The sequence below is a fragment of the Micropterus salmoides genome, unplaced genomic scaffold (genome assembly GCF_014851395.1).
Source record: "Micropterus salmoides isolate LMB-PRFRI ecotype aquatic unplaced genomic scaffold, ASM1485139v1 Ms_hic_scaffold_14, whole genome shotgun sequence".
Lineage (NCBI taxonomy): Eukaryota > Metazoa > Chordata > Actinopteri > Centrarchiformes > Centrarchidae > Micropterus > Micropterus salmoides.
The window spans coordinates 7,945,625-7,968,861 of record NW_024040485.1 but is presented as its reverse complement, the minus strand read 5'-3'; the positions used below and the strand labels follow the sequence as shown (position 1 = coordinate 7,968,861).

The 23,237-nt window shown below is 37.5% G+C and overlaps 1 protein-coding gene across 19 annotated transcripts; it reads right to left on the bottom strand.

The window, feature by feature from the left end:
• Positions 1 to 71: 71 nt before the first annotated feature.
• On the bottom strand, positions 72 to 20,768 carry LOC119901788 (titin homolog). 19 transcript variants are annotated; one of them, XM_038717451.1, is made up of 27 exons: positions 20,669 to 20,768; positions 18,785 to 18,840; positions 18,572 to 18,598; positions 18,374 to 18,442; positions 17,616 to 17,660; positions 14,381 to 14,440; positions 14,128 to 14,184; positions 13,663 to 13,728; positions 12,474 to 12,545; positions 11,857 to 11,931; positions 11,728 to 11,772; positions 11,429 to 11,500; positions 10,941 to 11,006; positions 10,530 to 10,601; positions 10,379 to 10,438; positions 9,899 to 9,967; positions 9,730 to 9,801; positions 9,511 to 9,573; positions 9,234 to 9,296; positions 7,488 to 7,559; positions 7,200 to 7,262; positions 6,816 to 6,890; positions 6,197 to 6,271; positions 4,843 to 4,882; positions 4,532 to 4,583; positions 3,269 to 3,683; positions 72 to 1,975 (listed from the first exon to the last, which is right to left on the bottom strand). In XM_038717451.1, the coding sequence occupies exons 2-27, from the start codon at positions 18,830 to 18,832 to the stop codon at positions 245 to 247; spliced, it is 3,624 nt and encodes a 1,207-aa protein (XP_038573379.1). In that variant the 5' UTR covers positions 18,833 to 18,840; positions 20,669 to 20,768; the 3' UTR covers positions 72 to 244. The 19 variants fall into 19 exon arrangements, with proteins under 19 accessions (XP_038573379.1, XP_038573380.1, XP_038573377.1 ...); XM_038717452.1 differs by having other exon boundaries at positions 18,785 to 18,837; positions 20,669 to 20,740; XM_038717449.1 differs by lacking the exon at positions 20,669 to 20,768 and adding an exon at positions 20,380 to 20,662.
• Positions 20,769 to 23,237: the final 2,469 nt, after the last annotated feature.

The window sequence follows — 23,237 nt, the reverse complement described above, 5'->3', positions numbered from 1 at the left end:
GGAATCGGCTGGACTACAAATGAGCTGTTCATAATATGTATAATATTATTTACTTCTTTGTGGACTGGAAATTTTGTGCTGGAGTTTATTTGCAGCTTGTGATCCGCTCGCCCTTCTCCTTCGCACCTGTCTCTTAAATTCCAGTTGGACTTTAAGACAGACTTCAAATAATCCAAACCTAACCTTGAATTAATAATGGCGTGTTAATGTTTGAAATGAAATGCCAAAGATAATATCTTAACAACTAAATATTCAGTCCGTCTTCCAGCAGCGCGTTGGATCGTGCTCGGTATCCTCGGTGGCTCTGGTGTCCATGCTCTCTGTCACTTCCTCTTCTTTCTCTGTCCCTCCTCTGAATCTGTCCATCCTCGTTCCTCTTCCTCCTTTCCTCCTCACCCCCTGCTTGCTCATACAGCCTCCTTGCGTTCTTAGTCCTGCTCCCTTGTTTCTCATCTCCTCTCTCCCTCCGGTCATCATGCGGGGCTGTCCCTCTCCTGTGGTGACTCCTCTTTGAGTCAAATTCCTCTCTGCTGCTCCAACACTCTCTTTCCGAAAGCTCTCTCTGCGTCGCCATGTCGTGACTTCGATGTGAGATCTTCGTCCCGGCGCTTTTTCCGCGAGCTTCGCTTTCCATCCCTCTCTCTTTCTTAGATTCTCTTCCTTCCTGGTTTTCTCTCTTCCCATCTCTACTTTTTGCCGTCTCCGCTCCCTGGTCACTAACTCCTCTGTCCTCCCCTGTCTTCCTCCACCTCTCTGTCCTGTTGCCTCTTTCCTCATTGGTTTCTTTATTTCCATGTTTGCTTCCTCTTTCACTCCTGTGGGGTCTGTCTTTGTCGCTCCTGCTGCTGTGTCTCCTTGCACTCTCAGTGTCTGTCTCTTTCTCTTCATTCATTACGCTTTCATCCTCTCTGCTGCTCTTACTTTTGTCCCTCTCTGTCTTGACCCTCTCAGAATATATGTTTGCACTCCGGTCCTCTCGTTTTGAATCGCCTGTTCGGCTCTTAATTTCCTTGTGTTCTTTTCCAGTCATAATTTCTTTTTCCTTCTCGTCCGTCTTTTTATTTGTACCGTTGTCTTCTTTCACCTTGTCTGGCTTGCTCTCATAAATTACTTTTCCAGCTGTAATTCGATTCACAGTTTCTTGGTCCTTCATCCTGCCTTTCTGAGATTGTTCTTTTAAAACTTCATCTTCGGCTGCTTTGACAGTCTCCTTTTTCTGCTCTTTTTCCTCATCAGACATCTTGTCTAATTTTGACTCAACCTTGATTCCTCCCTCACCTTTTCCCTTCTTACTTTCCTTCTTTCCCTCTTTCTTAGCATACTTTCTTCCCGTTTCCTTCTCCTTTTTCTCTGGCTTGTCTTTTTCCTTCATGCTCTTCTCCTCTTTTTTCTCCTTCTTACTTTTGAACTTTTCCTTCTTCACCTTCTTCTGCTCCTCCACGACTTTCTTGTCCAGTTTCTCCTCCAGGAGGTCCAGCTCCTGCTCCAGCTCAGCCAGCTTCTTTGGATCAGATTCCAAATTGTCGTCAACCTCCACCTCCACATCCTCAATGTCCTCGTACTCCTCCACTTCGATGCCGTCCATGGTTTTCTGCAGCTGCGTCTTCACCTTGTTCAGCTCCAGGAGGCCGTCTTGCAGTTCTTTACATACGTCCCTGATCTTGGAGGCAAATTTAGTTTTGGCGCCCTTGCGGAGCTCGTGGGAGTCTTTGGCAAGGAAGAAAACATCCAGAGCAAGGAAGAGGGCCGACATAACTCCTGTGGTGACACTGATGGCCTTGGCAGCTCTGGCGGCGCCGCCTGCAGTGCCTAAAATCTTCACAGTGCTGATGAGCTTATTGGTGTTGATCATCAGGGCTTTTCCGGCTCGGCCGCCCTCCTTCATCACATGCTTGAGGCTGCGGTTCAGAGCCTTTTTGCCAGCGCTCTTTGAGTATTCCTCAAAGTTCCACTGCTGCAGGGCATCCATACTGTCCTACAAGTGGCACAAAGACAAAGAAGGAGGGTAAGAATAAATCCATTTGCAGGGACATTTACATTTATTCATTTAGCTGACACTTTTATCTAAAGCAACTTACAATTGCTGTACATGTCAGAGGTCACACACCTCTGGAGCAACTAGGGGTTATATGTCTTGCTTAGGGACACAGTTGGGGGTTGAACCCGGGTCTCTCACACCAAAAGCATGTGTCTTATCCATTGCTTAAAACTGAGGATAAAGTCATTTTCTAATAGTCTGATGTTCATATATTTTGTTGTTCCAATGTTCTAATATTTGTTAGATTAGGTTGTAATATTTTTATTAGAACAATTCATCATCTCAAATGTAGACCATCTTTGAGGTGGAAAGAAACAATGGCAACCATACAGAATCATTTTAGCATCTCTATGCAGTTCCATTACTACTGTGATGCCCATGTCTATGAACTATTTTCTATCTTCTTCGTGTCTAGTTAGCTTGCTAACAATGCAAAAATACACCTGCCGGTTTAACGATTAAGCTAATTGAGCAATTCTCATGCTAAACTTATAAGTAGTTACCTTCTGATAAATAGTAACTAAGTACATAAATAAACATAAAAGTTTTAAGGAAGATATAAAATGTTACTTAGGAGTTACAAATATTGTCCAATATTACCTTTTTTTAGCACAAACATTTTAGGGATATAAGATATGGATCACTTAAATCTGTTTTTATGAAGAATTATGACAAAAATACCTACTGGGTGGGACAACGAAAAAACAACAGTGCAACACAGTCTCTACATCATCTTAAACATTTCTTGTTATTACATTGGTCGACTTATTCGTTAATACAATATATAAGCAATTAGCTGGCTCATATATTGGTCCAGCCAATTTATGGGTCTAACTCTAGTTATCACAAATTCAGGAACTAAATTTAGATACAAATTGACCTTTTTTACTAAAAACATTCAAATGAAAATACATTTTATAAGAAATTAATCATTTCCCATATTTCATCATCATATTGCATCTCAAAGGTGATGATTTGCTGCTTTTTCTGTTTTACATTGTTTGTGTTATTATCTTTCGGTTTTGGACTGTTGGATGGACAAAACAAACAATTTGAAGATGACAGATTGTGTTCTGTGAACATGTGATCGGCATTTATTAACCCTGTCTGAACTTCTCTCACTAAATCAAATAAAGTTAGTGGTTACATTATTTTCTCCACTGGACCTCTATAATGTCACCAGCAGCAGTAAGTCTGTAGATACATCTGCATAGCCTGCGTGAGATTCACCTGTACGAACTCCAAACATTCTCTGATGTCTTTGATCTCTTCTTGGTAGCTCTGAATCATCTTCTCCAACTTCTTGCGGTCCATGCTGGAGTGAACTGTATCTGTGATATTGGCTGTCGCTGACGTGATGCTCCCCGCTGTCGCCACACTGATCCCCACCGCTGTGACAATAACAGAGGCACCAAAAGTGAAAGGGGCCAGAATGAGCCCTGTGATTGTTGCCACGCTGCCTGCGACACTGGCCACCCCTCCACCCACAGCAGCTGTCACCGTTCTTTTGTGGAATTGATCTGCAGAGTCGGCCAGAGCCAAAAGCTCCAGGATTCGATGCTGTAAGGACGCCCCCCGCTGGTTGAAAAGATGCACAAACAGACGGGCTGCCATGTAGACACGATCAGCTACTTGCTCCATCACCCTGGAGAGACACATGAGACAAGTAAAGGCTTACAACTCATGAGATTGGGTATTTATTACAGTTAAAGTTAGATGCTTGTATGTCTAGGAAACAGCTCTTTCCCACATGCATGAGTCCCAAATGATGCAGCAAAACTTGGCTTCATTTGAACCCTAATTCTGACAAATGCTGGACAACAGGGTTTCTGCAGCCTTAAGTTAAGTTAAATTAAGGTTGTTTTAAGACCTTATTAAAACCACATAAAATGTTATTTAATACCTGTTTTAAATATATATTGATTAGTATGATGGCCCAAAATGACTTCCCAGCAGTATATAACAATAATTCCTAATGATATAATTAATGACATTAACATAACCTGGAGCTGGCTTATCAACAGAAAATGGATGGATGGATTAACCAATTAAAAATTCATTCATTCATTCATTCAAGTTAAATAAGTATTTTTTATTTTTGCTAAAATTAACATTTGCCCATTATGAGTCGATGAGCTTCCTAGCTTCTGTAGCTACACGTCTGATGGTGCTGACTGAAACTCCACATTAAGGAATAAACAGTCTCCACAATAATTGCACTTCTAATTTATACGTGTATTACGCATCTCAACAGCCTGCATTCAATTACAAACCATCTTACGACATTCATGCCTATGAGAGGCAAATTTCTTCTTAGGTCTTTTTTGGAGGAAACTAAATTCAATGCTTTTAAAGACGTTCAAGACCTGCAGATACCCTGGACAAGGAAATATAAATCCAACAATAATTCTGCTCTAAAAAATGTTCTCAGAATGCCAAAATAATATGGGTAATCTGAATAAAAAGTTATTAAAGAAAAGAAACTATACTCACATTTCCTCATTGCCTTCCTGGAAATTGGAGGACTCGTTCCAGTCTGTCCAACCTGGAAAATGGCAGTAGAAATATTGTAAAAATATGATTTCTAGTATTTAGAGCAAATACTTAGAACAGTGTTTTGTTTCTAGTTTTTAGTGCTGATTTCTTTTATATTTTAAATGACTTTTAAAGTAAAAGTAAAAATGCTGGTGTGTGTGTGTGTGGTAAGGTGTGCTGTGATTTCCACACTTTCTCTGGCTTCAGTGGTAATTCTCCTGGTGGAGCAGAACAACAAACAGATTAAATGTAAACACGGGCATCCTAACCTTTGACGGTGTTCCACCACTCCATCAACTCATCAATTTCCTGAAAACAGAGACCTTCGTCAATGAAAAGACAACCTCCAGTATCGGTTGCTTATAAGCTAAAACACACAAACACTGAAGTGTCCTAACAGTATCACACCTATCCTGTTTGTTTAAACTGCCATGAGAGTTGTCGGTCAAACTCTTGTGCGGACCAAGACCATCCTTTTCAAGCTGGCTCGGTCCGGTTGTTGTCCCTCCAAGCGGACTCTTACGCGGTTCATTTGTGGTGTGAAAGCAAACGGGTCCACCACAGGACTTTTTCAAAGTAGAGATGTGATTTCAGCATGATTTCAAAAGCTGCATTACTAATGAATCCATTTGCTAGTCCTGAACTGTTTTGGAAGCAATCTTATAATTGATCTGTATAAGGTATATACTGTATATTACATGTTATATATACCTGTATATTTATACAAATGTATATATTCTATAACAAAGAAATACCCCATGCACAGTAACAACAGTCAGATGCCGGTAGATCGCAGGATTTAGCAATGAAAAATTAAAAACAAGCCACTGCACACTGAAATGACTTTACTATAAATTATTGTGAACAACATGTTTCCCCTATGGCTTTTTCAGAAGTACCTTAAGAAGCCATATGCAAAATGCACCAATTTTGTGCCTACTAGTCCTTTCGGCTCCAAAATGTGTGAAAATAGGCACCAGGTTTAAAATTATTATCATGTTGTAAAACAGAACAAGGAATCCCCTCCTACTGTTACTTTGTGGTACACAGAGATCTTTAATGTATTACCACATCAGAGAATCAGTTCTGTGCTTAAAGGTAAAGATCAATCAGTTCTGAACATTTAGAGTGCACTCGTGGACTATCTCCTTGTAGAAAATTACTTAATATCTTGGCCTGGTTATTTCTTGGCCTTATTTTCACCCACACTTGGACTAAGGCTAGGTCAAAGTTGACACGGACAACGGTGGATGAACCTGGACTATGGGATCTAAAAAGGGAAAGAAACAATCTGTTTTTGATTTGGAATGGACGGCTTTTATGTTGCTTTTTTGTTATTGTTGTTCTACATTGCTTCCTTCCTGTGTATGTACCATAGACTGTAGTCACTGGTCCAGATGACATTTGATGTGTGTATGTATTTGTACGATAATATCACCCAAACTGTCCAATCAGAGAGTTACCTGTCAGTCTGTTTAACTTCATGCTTACTCCTTTTTGTTTTTTTGTGAAAAGTCAGTGTGAACACAAACTGGACCAGAAGTAAAATGCAACAACTAACATTGTCTCTTGGTCTGGATCAAATGAACTGAACTACAGGAGTGAAAGCACATTAAAACACACCTGCTCAGATTCAAGAGGGGTGTCTTCAGTAGGGTAAGCTGCCATCTCCATAGGCTGGACCTCTACTGTGCTCTCCTGGAAAACAAACACCACAACAAAAATGGCACCACATGGAAAAGAAATGTCAGAAGATCTGAGAAAGAAAATCATTTCTTTGCACAAAAAAGGTCAAGGCTCTAAGTATATTAGCAATGAAAAATGCTGTATAGCATGGTGGTGGCAGTGTTCTTGTGTGGAGTTACATGTGTGCTGCAGGTGTCGGGGAGTTGCATGTCATAGATGGAATCGTGAATTCACACATCCACTGCAAAATACTCAAATGGAAGATGCAACCATCACTCTGTGCTCTAGGCCGCTGCGCTATCTTTCAACACAATAATGACCTAAAACATAGGGTCTTAATTTTCAATGTGGTGTACTCATTTATGCTGTGTACTGTATGCGTGAGTGTAAATATTTATATACACACATACATATATAAAAAAATCTAATATATATATACACTGCATAAAATGTTCATAAATAACAATATTAATATTAAATAGATATAGTTATGATTAAGGCTTGGTTAGAGTCTTGATTGGACGTGTGAATCTTCAGAATTTCTGTTTGATAATACCATTATGCTAACCAGTGCTGGGTTCAGCTCTTGCAGCTCAAAGGTCTCCTCAAAAAAAGGCATCTTGTCTGAACCCTATAGAGGAAAAGATTTACAATGTCATTAACTCCATAATTACAAAACCAGTAAACAAGTAAAGGAAATACAAACTACAAAGAGGAAAAAGCATTTTTGTAGAGACAGAACAATCAATGGCCCTGGACAACTTCTAATAACCTCTTGGACTGATCCTGTCCCACTAAGGTACTTGTAAGTAAACTTTATTTTACAAGACTTTCACTAAATTAAAAAAGAAAAACATTTTGAAAATGGTCAGCATGTTGATCCATATCTGTATGAAGTTTCAGACCTGTCTCTGGTAATGTAACTAAGATCAGTACAGACCTGTGAAGTGAGACTAAGCTTGGGTATTTTGGGAAGTGTTTTCTTGATTCGGAACGACACAACCTGAGAACATTTAAACAAAACAAGAGGAAAGGAGGGTTTTTTTAATGAGGAAAGGACTTTAACATCAAACTGAAGAAGCAAGAGGAAAAAATAAAATATCCTGTGTGGATACAGTACACAGTAACCTAAAACACCTAGTGGTCTAGCTGTTGAACTACATTTTGGTTCTTGCTCATGCTACTTTCTGTCCGGTCTCTGGTTGTTTCTTTAAAATTAACAACTCACTCGTCTTTTTTTCTTAATGGTTCTCCTGCCTCTCAGCCCGCCTCCTTCTGGTGCCTCCATGTCCTCACTTTCCTGCGAATGAAGATAGAGGTAACCAGCAGTGGTGTAACTACATTTACTCAAGTACTGTACATAAGTGCAAATTTGAGGTACTTGTACTTTACTTGAGTACTTCCATTTTATGTAATGTTATACTTCTACTACACTACATCTCAGAAGCAAGTATTTTATTTTTTTCTCCACTACACCAGATTACAATTTTCCACACCCTTCCTGTCCAGTGAAAACTATGCATCTCCAAATCTGGATATTCTGAATTTGAATTTTTCTGATGAACTGAAGGATTAACCTTACGGTGAGAAAATTTTCCTACTTCTTAAACTAAATAAACGATTTAACCCCTTTTCGGATCAGTTGGAAACCAAACTAAAAACAGGGCTGACTTTTAAGACATATAGTACATGGTTTTCAAAGGATTTATGATGATCATATATAATATGCCAAAAATTTCAAACAGCATATAAAGTAGTTAAAATTAACAAAACCTTAAACATCTACAGCAGTAAAATGGAGCATTCACATTAATTGAGCAGTAATTAATCCAGAAACATTAGTTATAAAAGTAAAACACTGTCAGGGACCAATTTACTGCAAAATGAATACTTTAACTTTTGAAACTATACGTACAGTTTTGCTGATAATACTCCCAAACTTTTACTTAAATGCCAAGTGTATAATTTCTGCCACTAAGGGTCTCTCACATCAAAACATTAACAACGTAGTTGGTGAAAATGTAATGATGTGGAGGTCCTGGGCTGGTGTGGGTACATGTGGTTTGCGGTTGTGTTGGATGTACTGCCAAAGTCTCTGAAACGCCTTTGGAGATGGCTTATGAACATTCAACTGGCTGGTGGACATTCCTCCTGTCAGCATGCCAATTTGCACGTTCCCTCAAAAACTGCAACATCTGTGGCATTGTGCTGTGTGATGGAACTGCACATTTTGAAGAGGCCTTTTATTGTGGCCAGCTGACCTGTGCAATACCAATGCAGAACAGTTAAATATTATATCTTTAAGTAAGTTTCGGATGCAGGACTTTTACCTGTAGTGGAGTCTTTTTACAGCGTGGTAGTTGTATTTATAATGAAGTTAAGGATCTGGATACTTCTTTCAACAGTGAAGATAGCAGAGATAATTGCTTAAAACCTGTACAAACACTTGATCCAGTTTAGAGGGACGATCTAACTCACTCGCAATGCCAACTCTTCTCATGTAACCTATCATTAGTGTTATAATGTTTTTTATTAATTCATTCTAGTCTGTTTTTTCAATTTTCATTTGTTTTGTGACTCAAATTGATGCTTCATGTTTTATTTTTTAACAGGATGAAAAAGGAGTATTCGCTGGGATTTTTAGGAGGACACCCAAACAGTTGAACATCATGTACAATATTATCAGTACTGAGAGACATGAAATGTATTTATATTGTATATGTACAAGTTGTGCAATCAGTAGTAGTTGGAACAATAGCTCTAATAGGAGTAACAGAAGTCATATAGGAGTAGATTTGTAGCTATTTAATCATTTCCAATCTGTATATTTGAGATTGTCAAAGAAGCAACTAAAGATGCTCTGAATATATATAAAAACATATTTACTGATTTGATTTGCATGTTATGATATTCGACAGTTTTTAGTTTTATATGTTTTGCTGTCTTTGTCGTCAGTACACTCAACAAGACTCACCTTTGTGGTGCTTGTGGCTTCAGAAAGTGTATTATTAATGGTCGACAATTCACCAAGATCATCCTTTCAAATAAAAACAAAAAACAAAACAGGAATTCACTTACTTTAAAATTTCAGTGTTAGAATAAGTTATAAATCCCTGAAACTCTCAGGTGAGGTTGTTGGGGAACCCTTTCAAAAGCAGGTAACAAAGTTCAACACGGGGTCAAAAACCTACTCAGATGTTTAAATGTAAAAATAAGTCCATGTAAATAGCATTAAAAAAATCTATTTTTACCTGTGCAGTTTCTGTGAGGCTGTCGCAGCTGGTAGACAGTTTCCTTGTGTCACTGAGAGGATCCTGGAAAATAAAAAGGAACTTTAACATTTTGTTGGGAATTTGTTTAAACTTTTTTAAGGTTATTTTTGATGAATTTACCACAATATGATTAGCTTAAAAAAGTAAATGACACCTTTTGTAGACAACCAGCAACCATACAGAAGTTAATTTGGTCACCTTAGTAACGATTGAGCGCAGAGCTGGTTTGGGAGACTTTTTGAAGATCCCTGCTAGTCCTCCGGTCTTCTCCTGCAACATATGAAACATCCAGACTATAACAGTCAATAATCAATGGTGTAACAGAGATAAACAGGCTGAGACTGTGATCGTCGGACAACAGTTGTACCTTTGATGTGGTTGCGTCTAAAAGATTTTCCCAACTGGCAGATAACTTGTCCTCGTCTGTGTTTAATTCCTGAAGAAGAAAAAATATATATAAAAAAGACTAGCACAAAAATACAATGTGTTGTAATTTAATGTATAGGACAATGTAAACCTTATATGAAAGGGTCATTACTGGACCTCATCTATTGTACTCCCCTCTGCTGTTTTATGAGTCTTTTTAAACATGCAACTAAAAATACTTTTCTCCTGAAAACAAACATAGTGACTGTAAAAATTAGGAGTATTTGTAATGGTTCATAGTTAAAAGAAAAATTCAAAAAACTAGCATATTGAAATGTAACTACATTAACTAGAGGCCGAAAATACCAAAATAAACAAGCTTAAACTATTCTAGTGTGTTTTTACATGTGTATTAAAATAAACATTTTTTTAAATTTTATAGTGCTTACATCCAAAAACAAACATCTTCTCAAGACAGTACCTTGGTGTTGCTGTTTTCAAACAGACTGTTGTTACTTGCTGACAGTTTGTCGTCCTTGTCCTGAAAAAAAAGACGCACAGTATATTAATGTGCACAAACACTGTCACCACAGACACTTATGCCAGCGGTGCAACCGGTCACACATGCTCACCTCTGCAGCTGCCTCATCTCCAAATGCTTTGGGTGTCCTCTTGAGAAGTCCACTGAACAGCCCACCTTTCTCCTGACCAGTGAAAATGCAAATGAGAGAAGAGAGAACACAGCATTTTGTTATTTATTTTTTCCCGATTGGAGTGCAAAAGAAAGAAAGACAGAACAGTTGGGTTTGTGGTTTAGCCAGCTACCTCAAATTGCTCTTTACATGATGACCATATTTCAAAGCATGCAGACTATTTATTTTCTACCATTCAGACAGGAGCTGGGTTCACTTCAGCACACCATACAAAAAGGTGTAGATTCTCTAGGTAACCCAGTGACTCTGCAACCTCATTTTTGTCAAAGTTATTGTCATGTGTAACAATGTGAGGATGCTGCTGTGAGTGTACGCTGGGCGGACACTGACCTCGTCAAACAGGTTGTCAGTGCTGACTGATCTTTTGAAGATGCCAGCCAGGCCTCCTTTTTTCTCCTAAAAATACAGATTTTTGGTGAATACATTCAGAAAAATTATTCTAACCAGAGAATCAGATCACACCGTTACTAGGTTTTTAAATTTCTCTGGACCAAATTCATCCAGAGTATTTATGACATGTAAACTGTAGTGATAGATAATGCAAACACTTGCACAAAAGTGATGGCAGAGGATTGGCATATTTTAATTTTAGTCTGGTCTAGTTTAATGTATTTTATTTATTGCTTTTAATTATTTTTGTTTTTTATTTAATTTTCTAGCTAAATACAATGCACAACAGGACAAACACAAAGATATCATCAACTCATACAATCTGACCTCTGTGATCAGGTTTCACTTCATGTTGACATGACAACAGCAGCCATGGTGAGACAGAAAAATTGAGCACTAGAGTTTGTTTTTTTTAAAGAATTTAGTACCTTCAAGACGGTGGTGTGAAACAGATTCTCACAGCTGCCAGATAACTGATTTTCACTTTTCATGTCCAGCTCCTAAATTCAAACCAGAACACACTAAATATCAATTGTCCATAACAGGACATTTAACAACTGATGTCATCAATTTCATCAAATCACAGTACCCTATCTGCTGCAGCTCCCTCTAGTGGTTTCTGGGGCTTACTAAATATGTTGCTAAAAATATTTTTCTCATGGAAAATAATTTGGTGTCAGTGAACGCTCTTTTAAAAGACATTTTATCTGCACGTTTTACTGCTCACCTTGGTGGTATTATTCTCAGACGGGTCTTTCTGAGGCTCTCTGCTCTGAAACAGAGAGATTAATGTTACATTAAACTGGTGAAACTGTGTTCAAGCTTAAAAACTCATGACACCATCCAGGAAATTCACCGGTGACTCTGTTTTTTCTTCAGACGCTTTGGGAGTCTTTCTCAGGAGTCTGCTGAACAACCCTCCACCTTTCTCCTGATGAAATAGACAAGACAAAGGCTTTGGGATGATCTGGGTTATTTACAAATCCAGCTGAGGTTTTGTTAAAAAGCCACAAATCATCTTGGATTTTAACACAATAACCTATTTGTTCTTAGATACATTTTTCATTAAGAAAATGATTAGCAGTTTTAAAAGTTGTTACCTCGGAATACTAAATACTTATGAAAAGGTTGCCTGTAAGCCTGGAGTGACACCTGACCATTTTACAAAATATTTCTAAAAAGTTATTTTATTAATAGAAATGAAATGTAGTAGAAAATATTTAATGAACATCTTTGTTTTTGCATTAGTATACATGTTAATGGTAATAGACAATCAAGCACACAATACATGTGTCAGATTTTCAGTGCATGAACAGTACAGTGGTCCATGTGAAAGGAAATCTGGAGACAAGCTTCAGACATCTTGCTAGGTAATTATTTACAATTGAAACATTATCATAATACTTCCAAGCATCCCTCAAATGTTGATAATATAAATATGAAGGTTGATATTGCAGTAAATGACACTTTTACCTCTTCAGGATGAGCAGCTTCCACAGGTTTGGGAGTTTTCTTGAATATTCCATTAAATATTCCTTTTTTTTCCTAAAACACACATATTCAGACAATGAGTGCTCTCTCTGAAAGTAAAGTTTCTAAATGAGGGTTACAACAGGGTTACTTGTTTTCTACTTTATATTTACATTGCCTCTTTCAGACAAGGACCATATGGATCAATTAGAAAAATACATGAAAATACATCGCATGCAACTATCAGAGAGACTGGTAACTTCTTAGAAAAAAGGAAAGAAAAATAAAGAATGTACACAATACAAATATAAATACATTGGTATTTATTATGTATATAGTACATATCTGCCTACATAACCTAGATACAATGTATGTATCTGTAAATAAAAAAAAGAACAGGCCGAAATAAATAAATATTTGTATAATTAAAATTCACTTTGTTTAGTTGTTGTGTAGTAATGCTTTGAAGTTAACAAAAAGTTAATAAATATATTTCCTGCCTTTCCTACTGCACTGTTCCTGCACTGAAATAAAAGACCAGAAATACAATGTAGTGTAGTTACCGTAATAACATGTACTCTTGGTCAATGTATTTGCTTCTGAAACTCATAACTGTAAATTAATTTTACCTATAGTCTTTTGTAGCATGTGACAGTTGTTTAACGTGTTTTGGTTGTTTGTATTTATTGTTATGGTAATAATGTTTTTAATGCTACCCTCACCCCCAGATAGCTCTTGAAATGACTTTTACCTGGTTAAATGAAGAAAAAATGAAGGGTGCATTAGCAGATTTCATTACCACATTATATTTCAACCATGAGTAGGGCTGCAGCTAAAGACTACTTTCCTTACCTATTATCTAACTACCAGTTGAATCTTTTCGCAATTCATCGAATAATCATTTCGTTTATAATGTCAGAAAATGGTCTATCGTCTGTCACGATTTTACTGGAGCCCACAGTGATGTCCTCAAATCACTTGTTTTGTTTCAGTAACAGTCAAAAACACCAAGATACTCATTTTATTGTCACATAAGCCAAAGAAAATCAGCAAATCCTCACAGTGTTGAAGCCTGAACCTGAGAATGTTGCTCTAATCACCTCTCTCACTCTGTGTGTTATAATATTTTATAATATTTTACTTTACAATTTTATAATACGTTGATATTTAAAACATCACCTTTGCAACTGACCTTCGTGTTGGCAGCCCCAGACAGACTGTCATCGCAGGGAGAATCTTTCTGTGCAGATGGATTCTCCTGATACCAGAATTAAAACTGTCATAAGCAGAGAGCAGCTCCACAGGAGGTAAATTAGTCATATAGAAACTTCTGCTCCTCTTGGATTACAGAATCTGAGCACATTGGCGGACTTACAAGGAACATGCATCATACTAGCTGTGCTCCATTTGGTCATGTGAACCCGGTTAAATGGAGTGCAGGCAGGAAATGAGGCAGAAGCAATGATCTTGAGTTTCTATCAGCTGATAATCGAGCAGCAGCAGGTGGTTGAGATGCTGCAATACATTTTAATTTCATATTTGTACTGCGTGTAAGTGTTGGCAAAGACACCACAGAACTATGCCTAACCCTCAGAATAACCCTAGCTACAATCATACAAACACTGAAGCCTGCTGGGTCTCATGGCATGTGCTATACCTCTCTAGCTGTTTTGGGAGTCTTTCTGAGGAGTCCACTGAAAAAAATGCCTTTCTCCTGCAGAGAGCAGAAAACCTGTCAAAGCTAAACAACAACTTATTTTCTTTAATTTCAGAATTAAAGAACCATATCTATCACTTGCAGAGCTGCAGATATTTTGTCTCACAGGTGTTTTAATGATAGTTAGGGTGACTCGTAGTTTCAGCGGGTGTAGGGAGAGGATCTGTCTGCCAGTTCTATTATGAAGACTCACCTTGTTCTCCGACAAGCTTTCAGTGCTGGCAGAGAGCTCACTGTGTAAAGACTCTGCGCCCTAAACATTTAAAAAGAATTACTCAACATGTGCCAACATGAACACTGATAATGGACTCTGAGATTGAAAACAGTTAGTGAAACAAAAAAGGTTAAAGCAGGGAATCAGAGAAACAGCTTACATGTGTTGCAGTAATCTTATTACTCTAAAACCTGCGTCTACAAGCAGCTGGTCAGTGATTCAGATTGCAGATGTGAGAGCATTTTGAGAAATGTAGGTACATGTTAAGAGTACCAGCAAAACGTAAGAACAAAGGTCATTCCTTTTATCCTGCAGCTGTCTAAATAGAAATTTTCCACACAAAGGTAGTTAGGTCTCAGTGACCATCAACTGTACTTTCTACAACTAATTATGGCACAATTTGAGACCACTACATAGGGTATACTGTAATAATAGTTTTCACTTCAAGTAAACAACTTAATCGATTAGCAATATGTAATGAAATATTGTGTAACACTTTACTGTAAGTCCCCCTATTTAGTATTTATAAGCAATATATAAACTTTTAATAGGTTTATAACACACTGTAATGTAGCAACTGTATAAACTGATATATAGTGTATTTTTGGGCTGTACAATATGGTGAAAAGAAATTACATTAAGATTATTTTGACAAATATAACGAGTTGCGATGTGATTCATGATTAGTGGGAATGATTACTTTTGCATTGTCATCACTGAAAAAAACGATTAAAATCAATGAATTGGATATTGCGCTTGGCCATGATGCGATTTTAATGATATCTGGATTACTTGTGCAACCCTTTTGTATTTGTCAACAGTTATAACTCTAAGTGGTTGTCTGTCTGTCATTCATTGCATGTTCATTGTTTTACCAGCGTGTCTACTCGTGTAGATGACTGTTCATATCTGTGTTTTGTGTTCATGCCTTTTGTTTCCGCATTATTCCTTGTGTGTTCCTCTGGATATTTTGGATAACTACTGTCAGTTTTGGACTTATGGACTTCTCACCCATTTCATTGTGTTTTACTTTGTGTCACTAATTTACCTGCTCCACTCCTATGTCTGCATTTGGACCCAAAACCCCTGTTTCCCTTGTCAGCACCACGGTACACTGTAACATTTATAGAGATTAAAGTTATGATTGTGAAGGAATTTTAATGGTTATATTACGGAGGCTTTCCCCAGGACACACATGTAGAGATTGGTGAAGAATAAGCCTACTTGGAAACCTACTTGGTTAATCTCTGTAGGTGTAATAAGGATAAATATTCCCTGTAAGGAAGAATCCTTCAGATTTGTGTCCTCACTCTGCACTGCTGTTGCCATTCTCCTTGGCCAAGCTTCAATAAAGCTTCTGCTTAAGACACCCAGAGTTTCCTGAAACGTTCCTCATCACTAGAGCTGACCAGCTCACAAGAGTTTTCATCACAGTGATGGCTTACAAATACTGTATATTAACAAACACTTAAAAAAATCTTTGTATCTGCTTATAGCTACATTCTAGTGGTATAAACTAGTATATAGGAAAATGAAGCTTCCAGCCTCTTGGATATAATATCATCTCATATACCATCTCATCTTTTAAAAGCTTTGCTAGTTATTGGCCCAGCTGTTTTAGCTATTGTTAACTGTTCTTTGTCCCACAGTAAAGAAAACCAAACTAGATCCGACTTTGTGCATGAGGGCTTATCTAAACTAGCCCTAAAAATAAATTTCAGGCAGGCAAACAGAAACTTCTGAAAGTGCTCTTCTGAGGGTCTCCAATGACATTTAAATGTCCTCTGATACTGGTGAGTGCTCTGTGTTAGTTCTCCTTGACCTCAGCTCTGTGTTTGACACAACAGACCATCATTTTAACAATGATTAGGAGGCTACATGATTGGGTGGGCATATCAATCTTTGGTTTTCATTCTATCTCACTCACAAAAGTTTTACCGTCTCTATTGGAAACTTTGTGTGCGATTCCTCTCCACTGTCTTGTGGTGTCCCTCAGGGCTTGGTTCTGGGACCCCTGTTATTCTCTCTATATCATAAACAGATTCAATATTACACATCATTTATTTGTGGATGATATCCAACTCCACATCTCATTCAAACCCAGTGAAGCCTTTAGATTATCTAGGCTCCTTGAGTGTTCATACCAGGGACTGGACAGCAGAACATTTTTTTTTAAAACTCAATGTTGATAAGACAGAGGTTCCGGTAGTTACTCAAGAAAAAGTTGCCCCCGTGATTATGTAAAGTATTGGGCTTCTTTCCCCTGCTGCACAATTCAACCTGCATAATTTGGGGGTAAATATTTGATCAATCCTTATTGTTCTACACACATGTTAAGCAACTGGCCAGATCATATATGTTCTCGCATCGACTACGCACTATTCTCCCTGCCCTTGATCGTCTGCAAGGCAGTCAAGAATGCTGCCACAAGAGTACTCAATATGTCAAATAGACTGTCTTATATGAACCCCATTTTTATTACGTACAATGTATGTATTGTGTATGTTTACTATATACGGGGTATTTGTTATGTATTTGTACTGGTTTTTAGTTCGCATTTTTCTTCATGTCGCTCAGGCGGTCACTTCATCTTGTGTGGCTTCTTTCTTGTATGTGTTTGGGTAGCACTTTACAGGTATGGGTAATGGGTATATCTGGGTAATACTAGGCTGAAATGTATCTAACAGGGTAATAAGCAGCCAAAAACAAAGGCGAATAATGGGAATATTTAGGGAACAATAAGGTATCCTTCTTTAACTTTCTACAAAAAAATCATTATATCTGTGCAATATTTCGATTGAAATGGTGACATTAAAGGGGTAATAAACTGATGATAATGATGAGATAATATAGGTTGATGTTTTCACAGTATTATGCTACTATCAGCATAATACCTTCAAAATCACATTAACATTCTTGGAAGTGAAAATTGGTAATTACCATATTATATTGCTGAAATTCATCCTCGCCTATATTTCAAATATTCCCTTATGTTCCAAAGTATTATTGTATAAATGATATAGTTAATGCTGTAACTTGTTACCTGGAAACATCTATGGTAGTTTCTGTGTAGTAACCTGAATCAGGGCTGCAAAATGCTAAACTACCTAAAGGTCTTTGTTACATATCACACCCTCCCACACACATTTCTCTCTCTCTCTGTCTGGTAAAACAAAAATTTAAATTCAAATTAAAGACAGCATATACAGTTTACCTCATTGTTTGTTGTTTTCATCCAGTATTGTGTCTGAGTGAGCTCCTGCAGAGAAAACACAAATCTGTTTTAAAAGGTTTGGTCTGAAATCTTCAATCTTTTTTTACAGCTTTTGTCAGTTCTGAAATTGTAGTGCTGAAGCTGCCATTGACTAACAACAAAAGTGAGCTTGTGTCAATATTTAATTATTTAAAAGTGATATGGATCTGATGGGGCGGCATTGTGGTGCAGTGGTTAGCACTGTCGCCTCACAGAAAGAAGGTTCAAACCCCGGTTGCCCCGGCCTTTCTGTGTGGAGTTTGCATGTTCTCCCCGTGTCTGCGTGGGTTCTCTCCGGGTGCTCCGGCTTCTTCCCACTGTCCAAAGATATGCGGACTAGGTCAATTGGTGACCCTAAATTGTCCTCAGGTGTGAGTGTGAGCGGTTGAGTGGCTGTTCGTCTATGTGTGGCCCTGTGATGTACCCCGCCTTTCGCCCCTGTACGCAGGATAAGCGGTTGACGATGGATGGATCTGATGGATTTCCTTCTTAGGTTTGCTCTTCACAGAGTGGAAATATCCTCTCTACTAGAAACCAGCCTAATTCAATTACTTACTTACTTACTTACTTATACATACTTTAAGAACTGTTGGCCCACCACACCAGCTCAGTAGAAGGTAAATAATTAGCCTACACCACATCAGTGATGTCTCAACCACCTTCATGGTATAGATTGTGTACACATAAACCAAAGAAGAGATTGTTAAAACTCGACTTACCGCATCTGAAGGCCGTTGAGGCACCAGAGGAGTTGATTTCTCCAACCTCTCTGTGTCATTTCCATTTATCTGTAAAGATAGTTTACTCTGGTGAGTAGCCTTGCTGTAACATCTTGAAGTCTTACATATTTACTTCAGCAAACAAGCAAACACCTGATTAACTTTGTCACATAGCTAATCAACAGTTCATTCCAGTACCTCAGCAGCCTTTGGGGGAGGTTTTGGCTGTGAAAAGAGAATATAAGACATTATAAGACATATGTGTGTGTATTGTATACAATAACAGGGTTTATCTTCCTCTGTCTACTGTTTGGGATGTTTTTATATGCTGTACAGAGTCAGTGTTGGAGAGAATTCAGACTGTGCTGTGCTTTAGTTAACTGTTTGTGTGTTAGATCTAAATGTTCTCACCAGCTTTGGTTTCCTTTTGGCTTCTGGCTTCATCATACACGCCTCCATCCTGCCTGCTAGAGTGATACAGAGAGATAAAGAGTAAACAGGAGCAACCACACATTTGTGCTAGTTTGTTATCGGAGCATTTCCACTTTGAATGCCTCTTTCAAAGCCAACTGGACCACATGGAAGTAAGAGCTCACCAACGTCCTCTATTCTTCACAGCATACCTTTTGACATGCCATAACAGGAAAAGCACAGGTGTAATTAAGAATATTTATAATACCTCTATTCCACTCAAACCAGCTACTGTGTATCAATTACATACTACATACTTTAGCATATGTACTAGTCATTGTCAGAGTATACCGTTTCTTCAGTATATATACAAGAAATCAATGTGATTTACAGTTTTGTGAGAAGCTTCTAATTTTAAATATGTAGAATTGTAGGTGATTTGCTAGCATTATTTTAGATTTAATTTCATCAAACAAAATGCCCAAATAAGCTAAACTAATAAGTATTGTCTCACAAAACTCTATAATCATTGAACACACATTTAATTTAATAAACACTTAAAAGTGCCATACTGTTGCACTGGGGGATATGTTCCTTCTGTACAACAAAGACAAACAGTGTAGTTATTCCATTATTTCACCGCCATGTAAGGCACTTAAAGCTGCATTTGTATCCAACTCTTCTCGAGAAACAAAACTTAACTTAACCTTGAAATTCCAGGACTGCGTCTGTTACCTCACAGTAGATCTGTGTTAGTCAGACGAAACAAGCAAAATGAAGACATTACCATGCCCTCTGAGAAATTAGGAACGCAATTCTTCTTACTATTTTTCATCTAGAATATAAATGGCAGATTAATCAATGATGGAAGTAATTGTTAGTTGCACTCCTAGATCACTGTGATAAGGGTCTGCCAATTATTATTACTTTAAAGAATGGATGCCATGTAGAGGCATGTCTAGTCTAAATGCAGGTTAACCATGTACTCCATTCTTGCCATTTTGCTTATACAGTCTATACATTTACAGGTGGAGAGAACCAGTTTACTGTTATGTTTTATTAGTTTAATTTACCTCAATCGCTTGTGGACAGTTTGTGACTCTATTAACCTTTTTATTGACTTGTTCAAGGACTCACTTACTTTGATTTTCTCTCTACCCTGACTTGAGTGAGCAAAGTATTGCATGCATTACTTTTTTTTAAACAAATGAAAAAACATTTAATCTATAAAATAATTGTTAGTTGTGGCCTTAAATACCACAAACCCAAAAAGTAAAAAAAAATGCATTCAAAAGTACTTAAAGGTAATCCAGTATTAGCAGCATAATGTACTTAATAGCAATTTATCATTTATAAGTCATGTTTTTTCTGCAGAATCTTCACCTGTAAAGTAACCATTACCAACAAGTAAGTTAATGGAGTATAATGAAGCTCAAGTACAAGTGCCCTTAAAAATGTGGTAAAATACTTCCACCTCTGCTGTTAACAGCAAACATATCAACATACAACTGGTCAGAAAGTCACTAGACTAGAAAAAGTATATTATATTGACACAAGATAAGAAGAAACACATTACACTTACAGTGGTCACTTACCTCATGAACCGTTTGGAGAAGTACCACAGTAAACATTTCCTAAAACTGTAACGTTAGTCTGGCTTTGCTAAACTCTGTTTCTGAAAATTAGCTTTACTTAATTAACGATACATGGTGAAAACCTTTAGCTAACGCCAGCTAACAGTTAAAAGCTAAACAAAATGCACTTGACACTTTAACGGAGGGTCTAAGTATAAATTACAAACGTCTGAAACTATAAAACCAAATCTCGCTGATGTCAAACCGAGCGTTTCAACCTTTTTATATATAGTCTATGGTTTCAACATACCGAAGACTAAAAGACATCTCAGCACGAAATCAGATCAAAGCAGCGAGCAGTGACGGCTCCTTCACTGTCAACAAGTTCCCAGGAGTTTTTAAAACTCTGCCACACCCGCACAACAGCTGCACACACGAGGCGTTCAAGAGCTCCTCCACAGCTCCAAAATCCCACGCTTTGGTTTGTTTTTGTTATATACAGTTAAAGTAGTGCTTGATTTATTAACATCACAGGTTTATAATTATAAATTGCCTTCACCCGCATGTTCCACATTGATAATAATTTTTAAATCTATATTCGATTTATTTTATGTGCTACATGTTTGTTTATTTATTTTACTATGTACACTGAGCATCTTGGTGTATAATTTCTTATTAAATGATCTAGGCAACATTTAGAAAGTAATTCAGTTGTTTAAAAGACAACATAAAGATGATTTCCAGTTTTATTAAAAATGTGATATATTTGAGAAGTTAGGCCTATTTCTTTTACGAAATACAAAAAGGTATCAGAATAGTTTCATTACCAAAACACAGGTATATTTGGTAACAGGTAACCAGCCACAGTGTCATCATCCTGTTTCATCTAGGAATATGTCAAACTACACAACTAATGATTCAGAAAAAAAACCCATTTCCAATGTAACTTCATAGAAAAAGTGTGCAAACCAAGAATAAAATTCAAACAAAAAATGAAGCATTCAATATTATTTATTTAGCATAAATAAAATGCTAAACAATAATATGCATGCCACTTTCAGCATCAGTTGTTGATGCAGTGTTCTCTGCACCTTTACCACTCACCAACACTGCCTGTCCATCTCATGTTCCCATGTTTGTTAAGTGTATTTACCACATCGTGTCCAAATATTTCCAACATCACCCAAAGGCAACATTACTTATAGGTCAACCAAATCATCTTAAACAAACCAAAACAAGCCCTGAGATCTTATAAGCAACAAAAATAAAAATCACAGGTATTATTTTTCAATATATCAATAAGACTCCTTTGTTGTGCACTAATTGGTAACTTAAAACAGTTTAATTTAAAGAGCAACTTAAAGGTGCAGTGTGTGTGGACTGGGGACTACAATCCACTTGTCGAATTTATACCCTATTCAAAAATAGGGGCCAGCACATATCTGGTCAAGTGCAGATCAGTTAGCTGTGCTAACTATTAGCTGACAGAGTCTGGAATATAGACAGTATATTTCTGGACGAAGCCACCCCGCCGATTTGAATGTAGAGCGGTGAAGCCAGTTTTGGACCAATAAAATACTACTACAGGGCCACTTCCTGTTGGCACCAGTGTCTACTGCGCATTATTACGCAGCAAAACCGTGGTTTAATGACGTAGAGCAATGGCAGAAACACTGTAATTCTGGTAGCTGCATAGCTGCACAAACAAAAGTCTTCTGGCTCAGTGTGTTATTCTATATATATATATATCTGACTCGGATCGTCACTGTTTAATCAGCCCACCTACAGCGCTCACCTGCCAAACACCAAAGCAGCGTCACTGAATAGTTTTTTTAGATTCACAGAGTGTTTATAATCTAATCATTACTTTTACATCTCAAATGTGCGACGGGATGTTCTAGGGTTTTGATGTCATTTTTGGGCCTACATGGAGCCCTCCATGTAGGCCATGCAGGCTTTGGTCGGCTTCACTATGTACACCCTACATCTGTGAGTTAATATCCATATTTTATCTGTCTCTGCAGAGTTTTTGTCTTGTTGCATAAATGCAGTTTTCCATATGGAAATCCACAACTCTGATTTATGGTAAATGGTAAAACGTTGAATATTGTCACAAAAAAATTGACTCTGATCTCAATATAAATTTAACTCTAGTCTCATACCTGTGTTTATATAAGATCAAACTAGTATAGGAATTCTTTCTGGGATGACAGAAATGCTGAGACATTTGTAGCTGGCAGATTTCCATCTACGTTCGCCATGGAAATTTCTGAAAGACACTTTCACAAACATATTTATCTTGGTTAACTGAGCAAATACAAACTCTGTAAGGTCCCAGTATCGGTAGAAGGAAATAAACTGTTTGCTCACCTGAAGACTCTGCAACACGCACAGACAGAAAATATTTCTGACCTTTTATTAACAATTTTACATTTACATTCATCACACATGGGGTTCTACAATATATTGCACGTAAAAAGGTATCAGCGAATGAACAGAAGGCTGACATAATCTACAGTACAGACTACATATCATACACTGACTTTGAAATAACAGTCTTCAATATATTAATGTCTTATTAAAAGGGAATCACAAATGGCTGGCTGGTTTTTACAGTCGTTTGTTATTTAACCCGTCTAATAAGAGAATATTTTACACCATGTAAGCCATTACAACATCTAATCTGAAGACACGATTCAAATAAAAGTTTTTTTATTTAAATGTTTGTGTCTTCCCCCTGCTGTATTCGCATGGAGCCGGTTGCACCAGCTTTTCGTAAGTTTAAACTTTAAAAAAGATTTACCCATCAACAAATTAAAACAGGCCGCTCCACAAAAACAATTTCTCATGTAGTCCTTACTTGCTAGTAAATATTTACA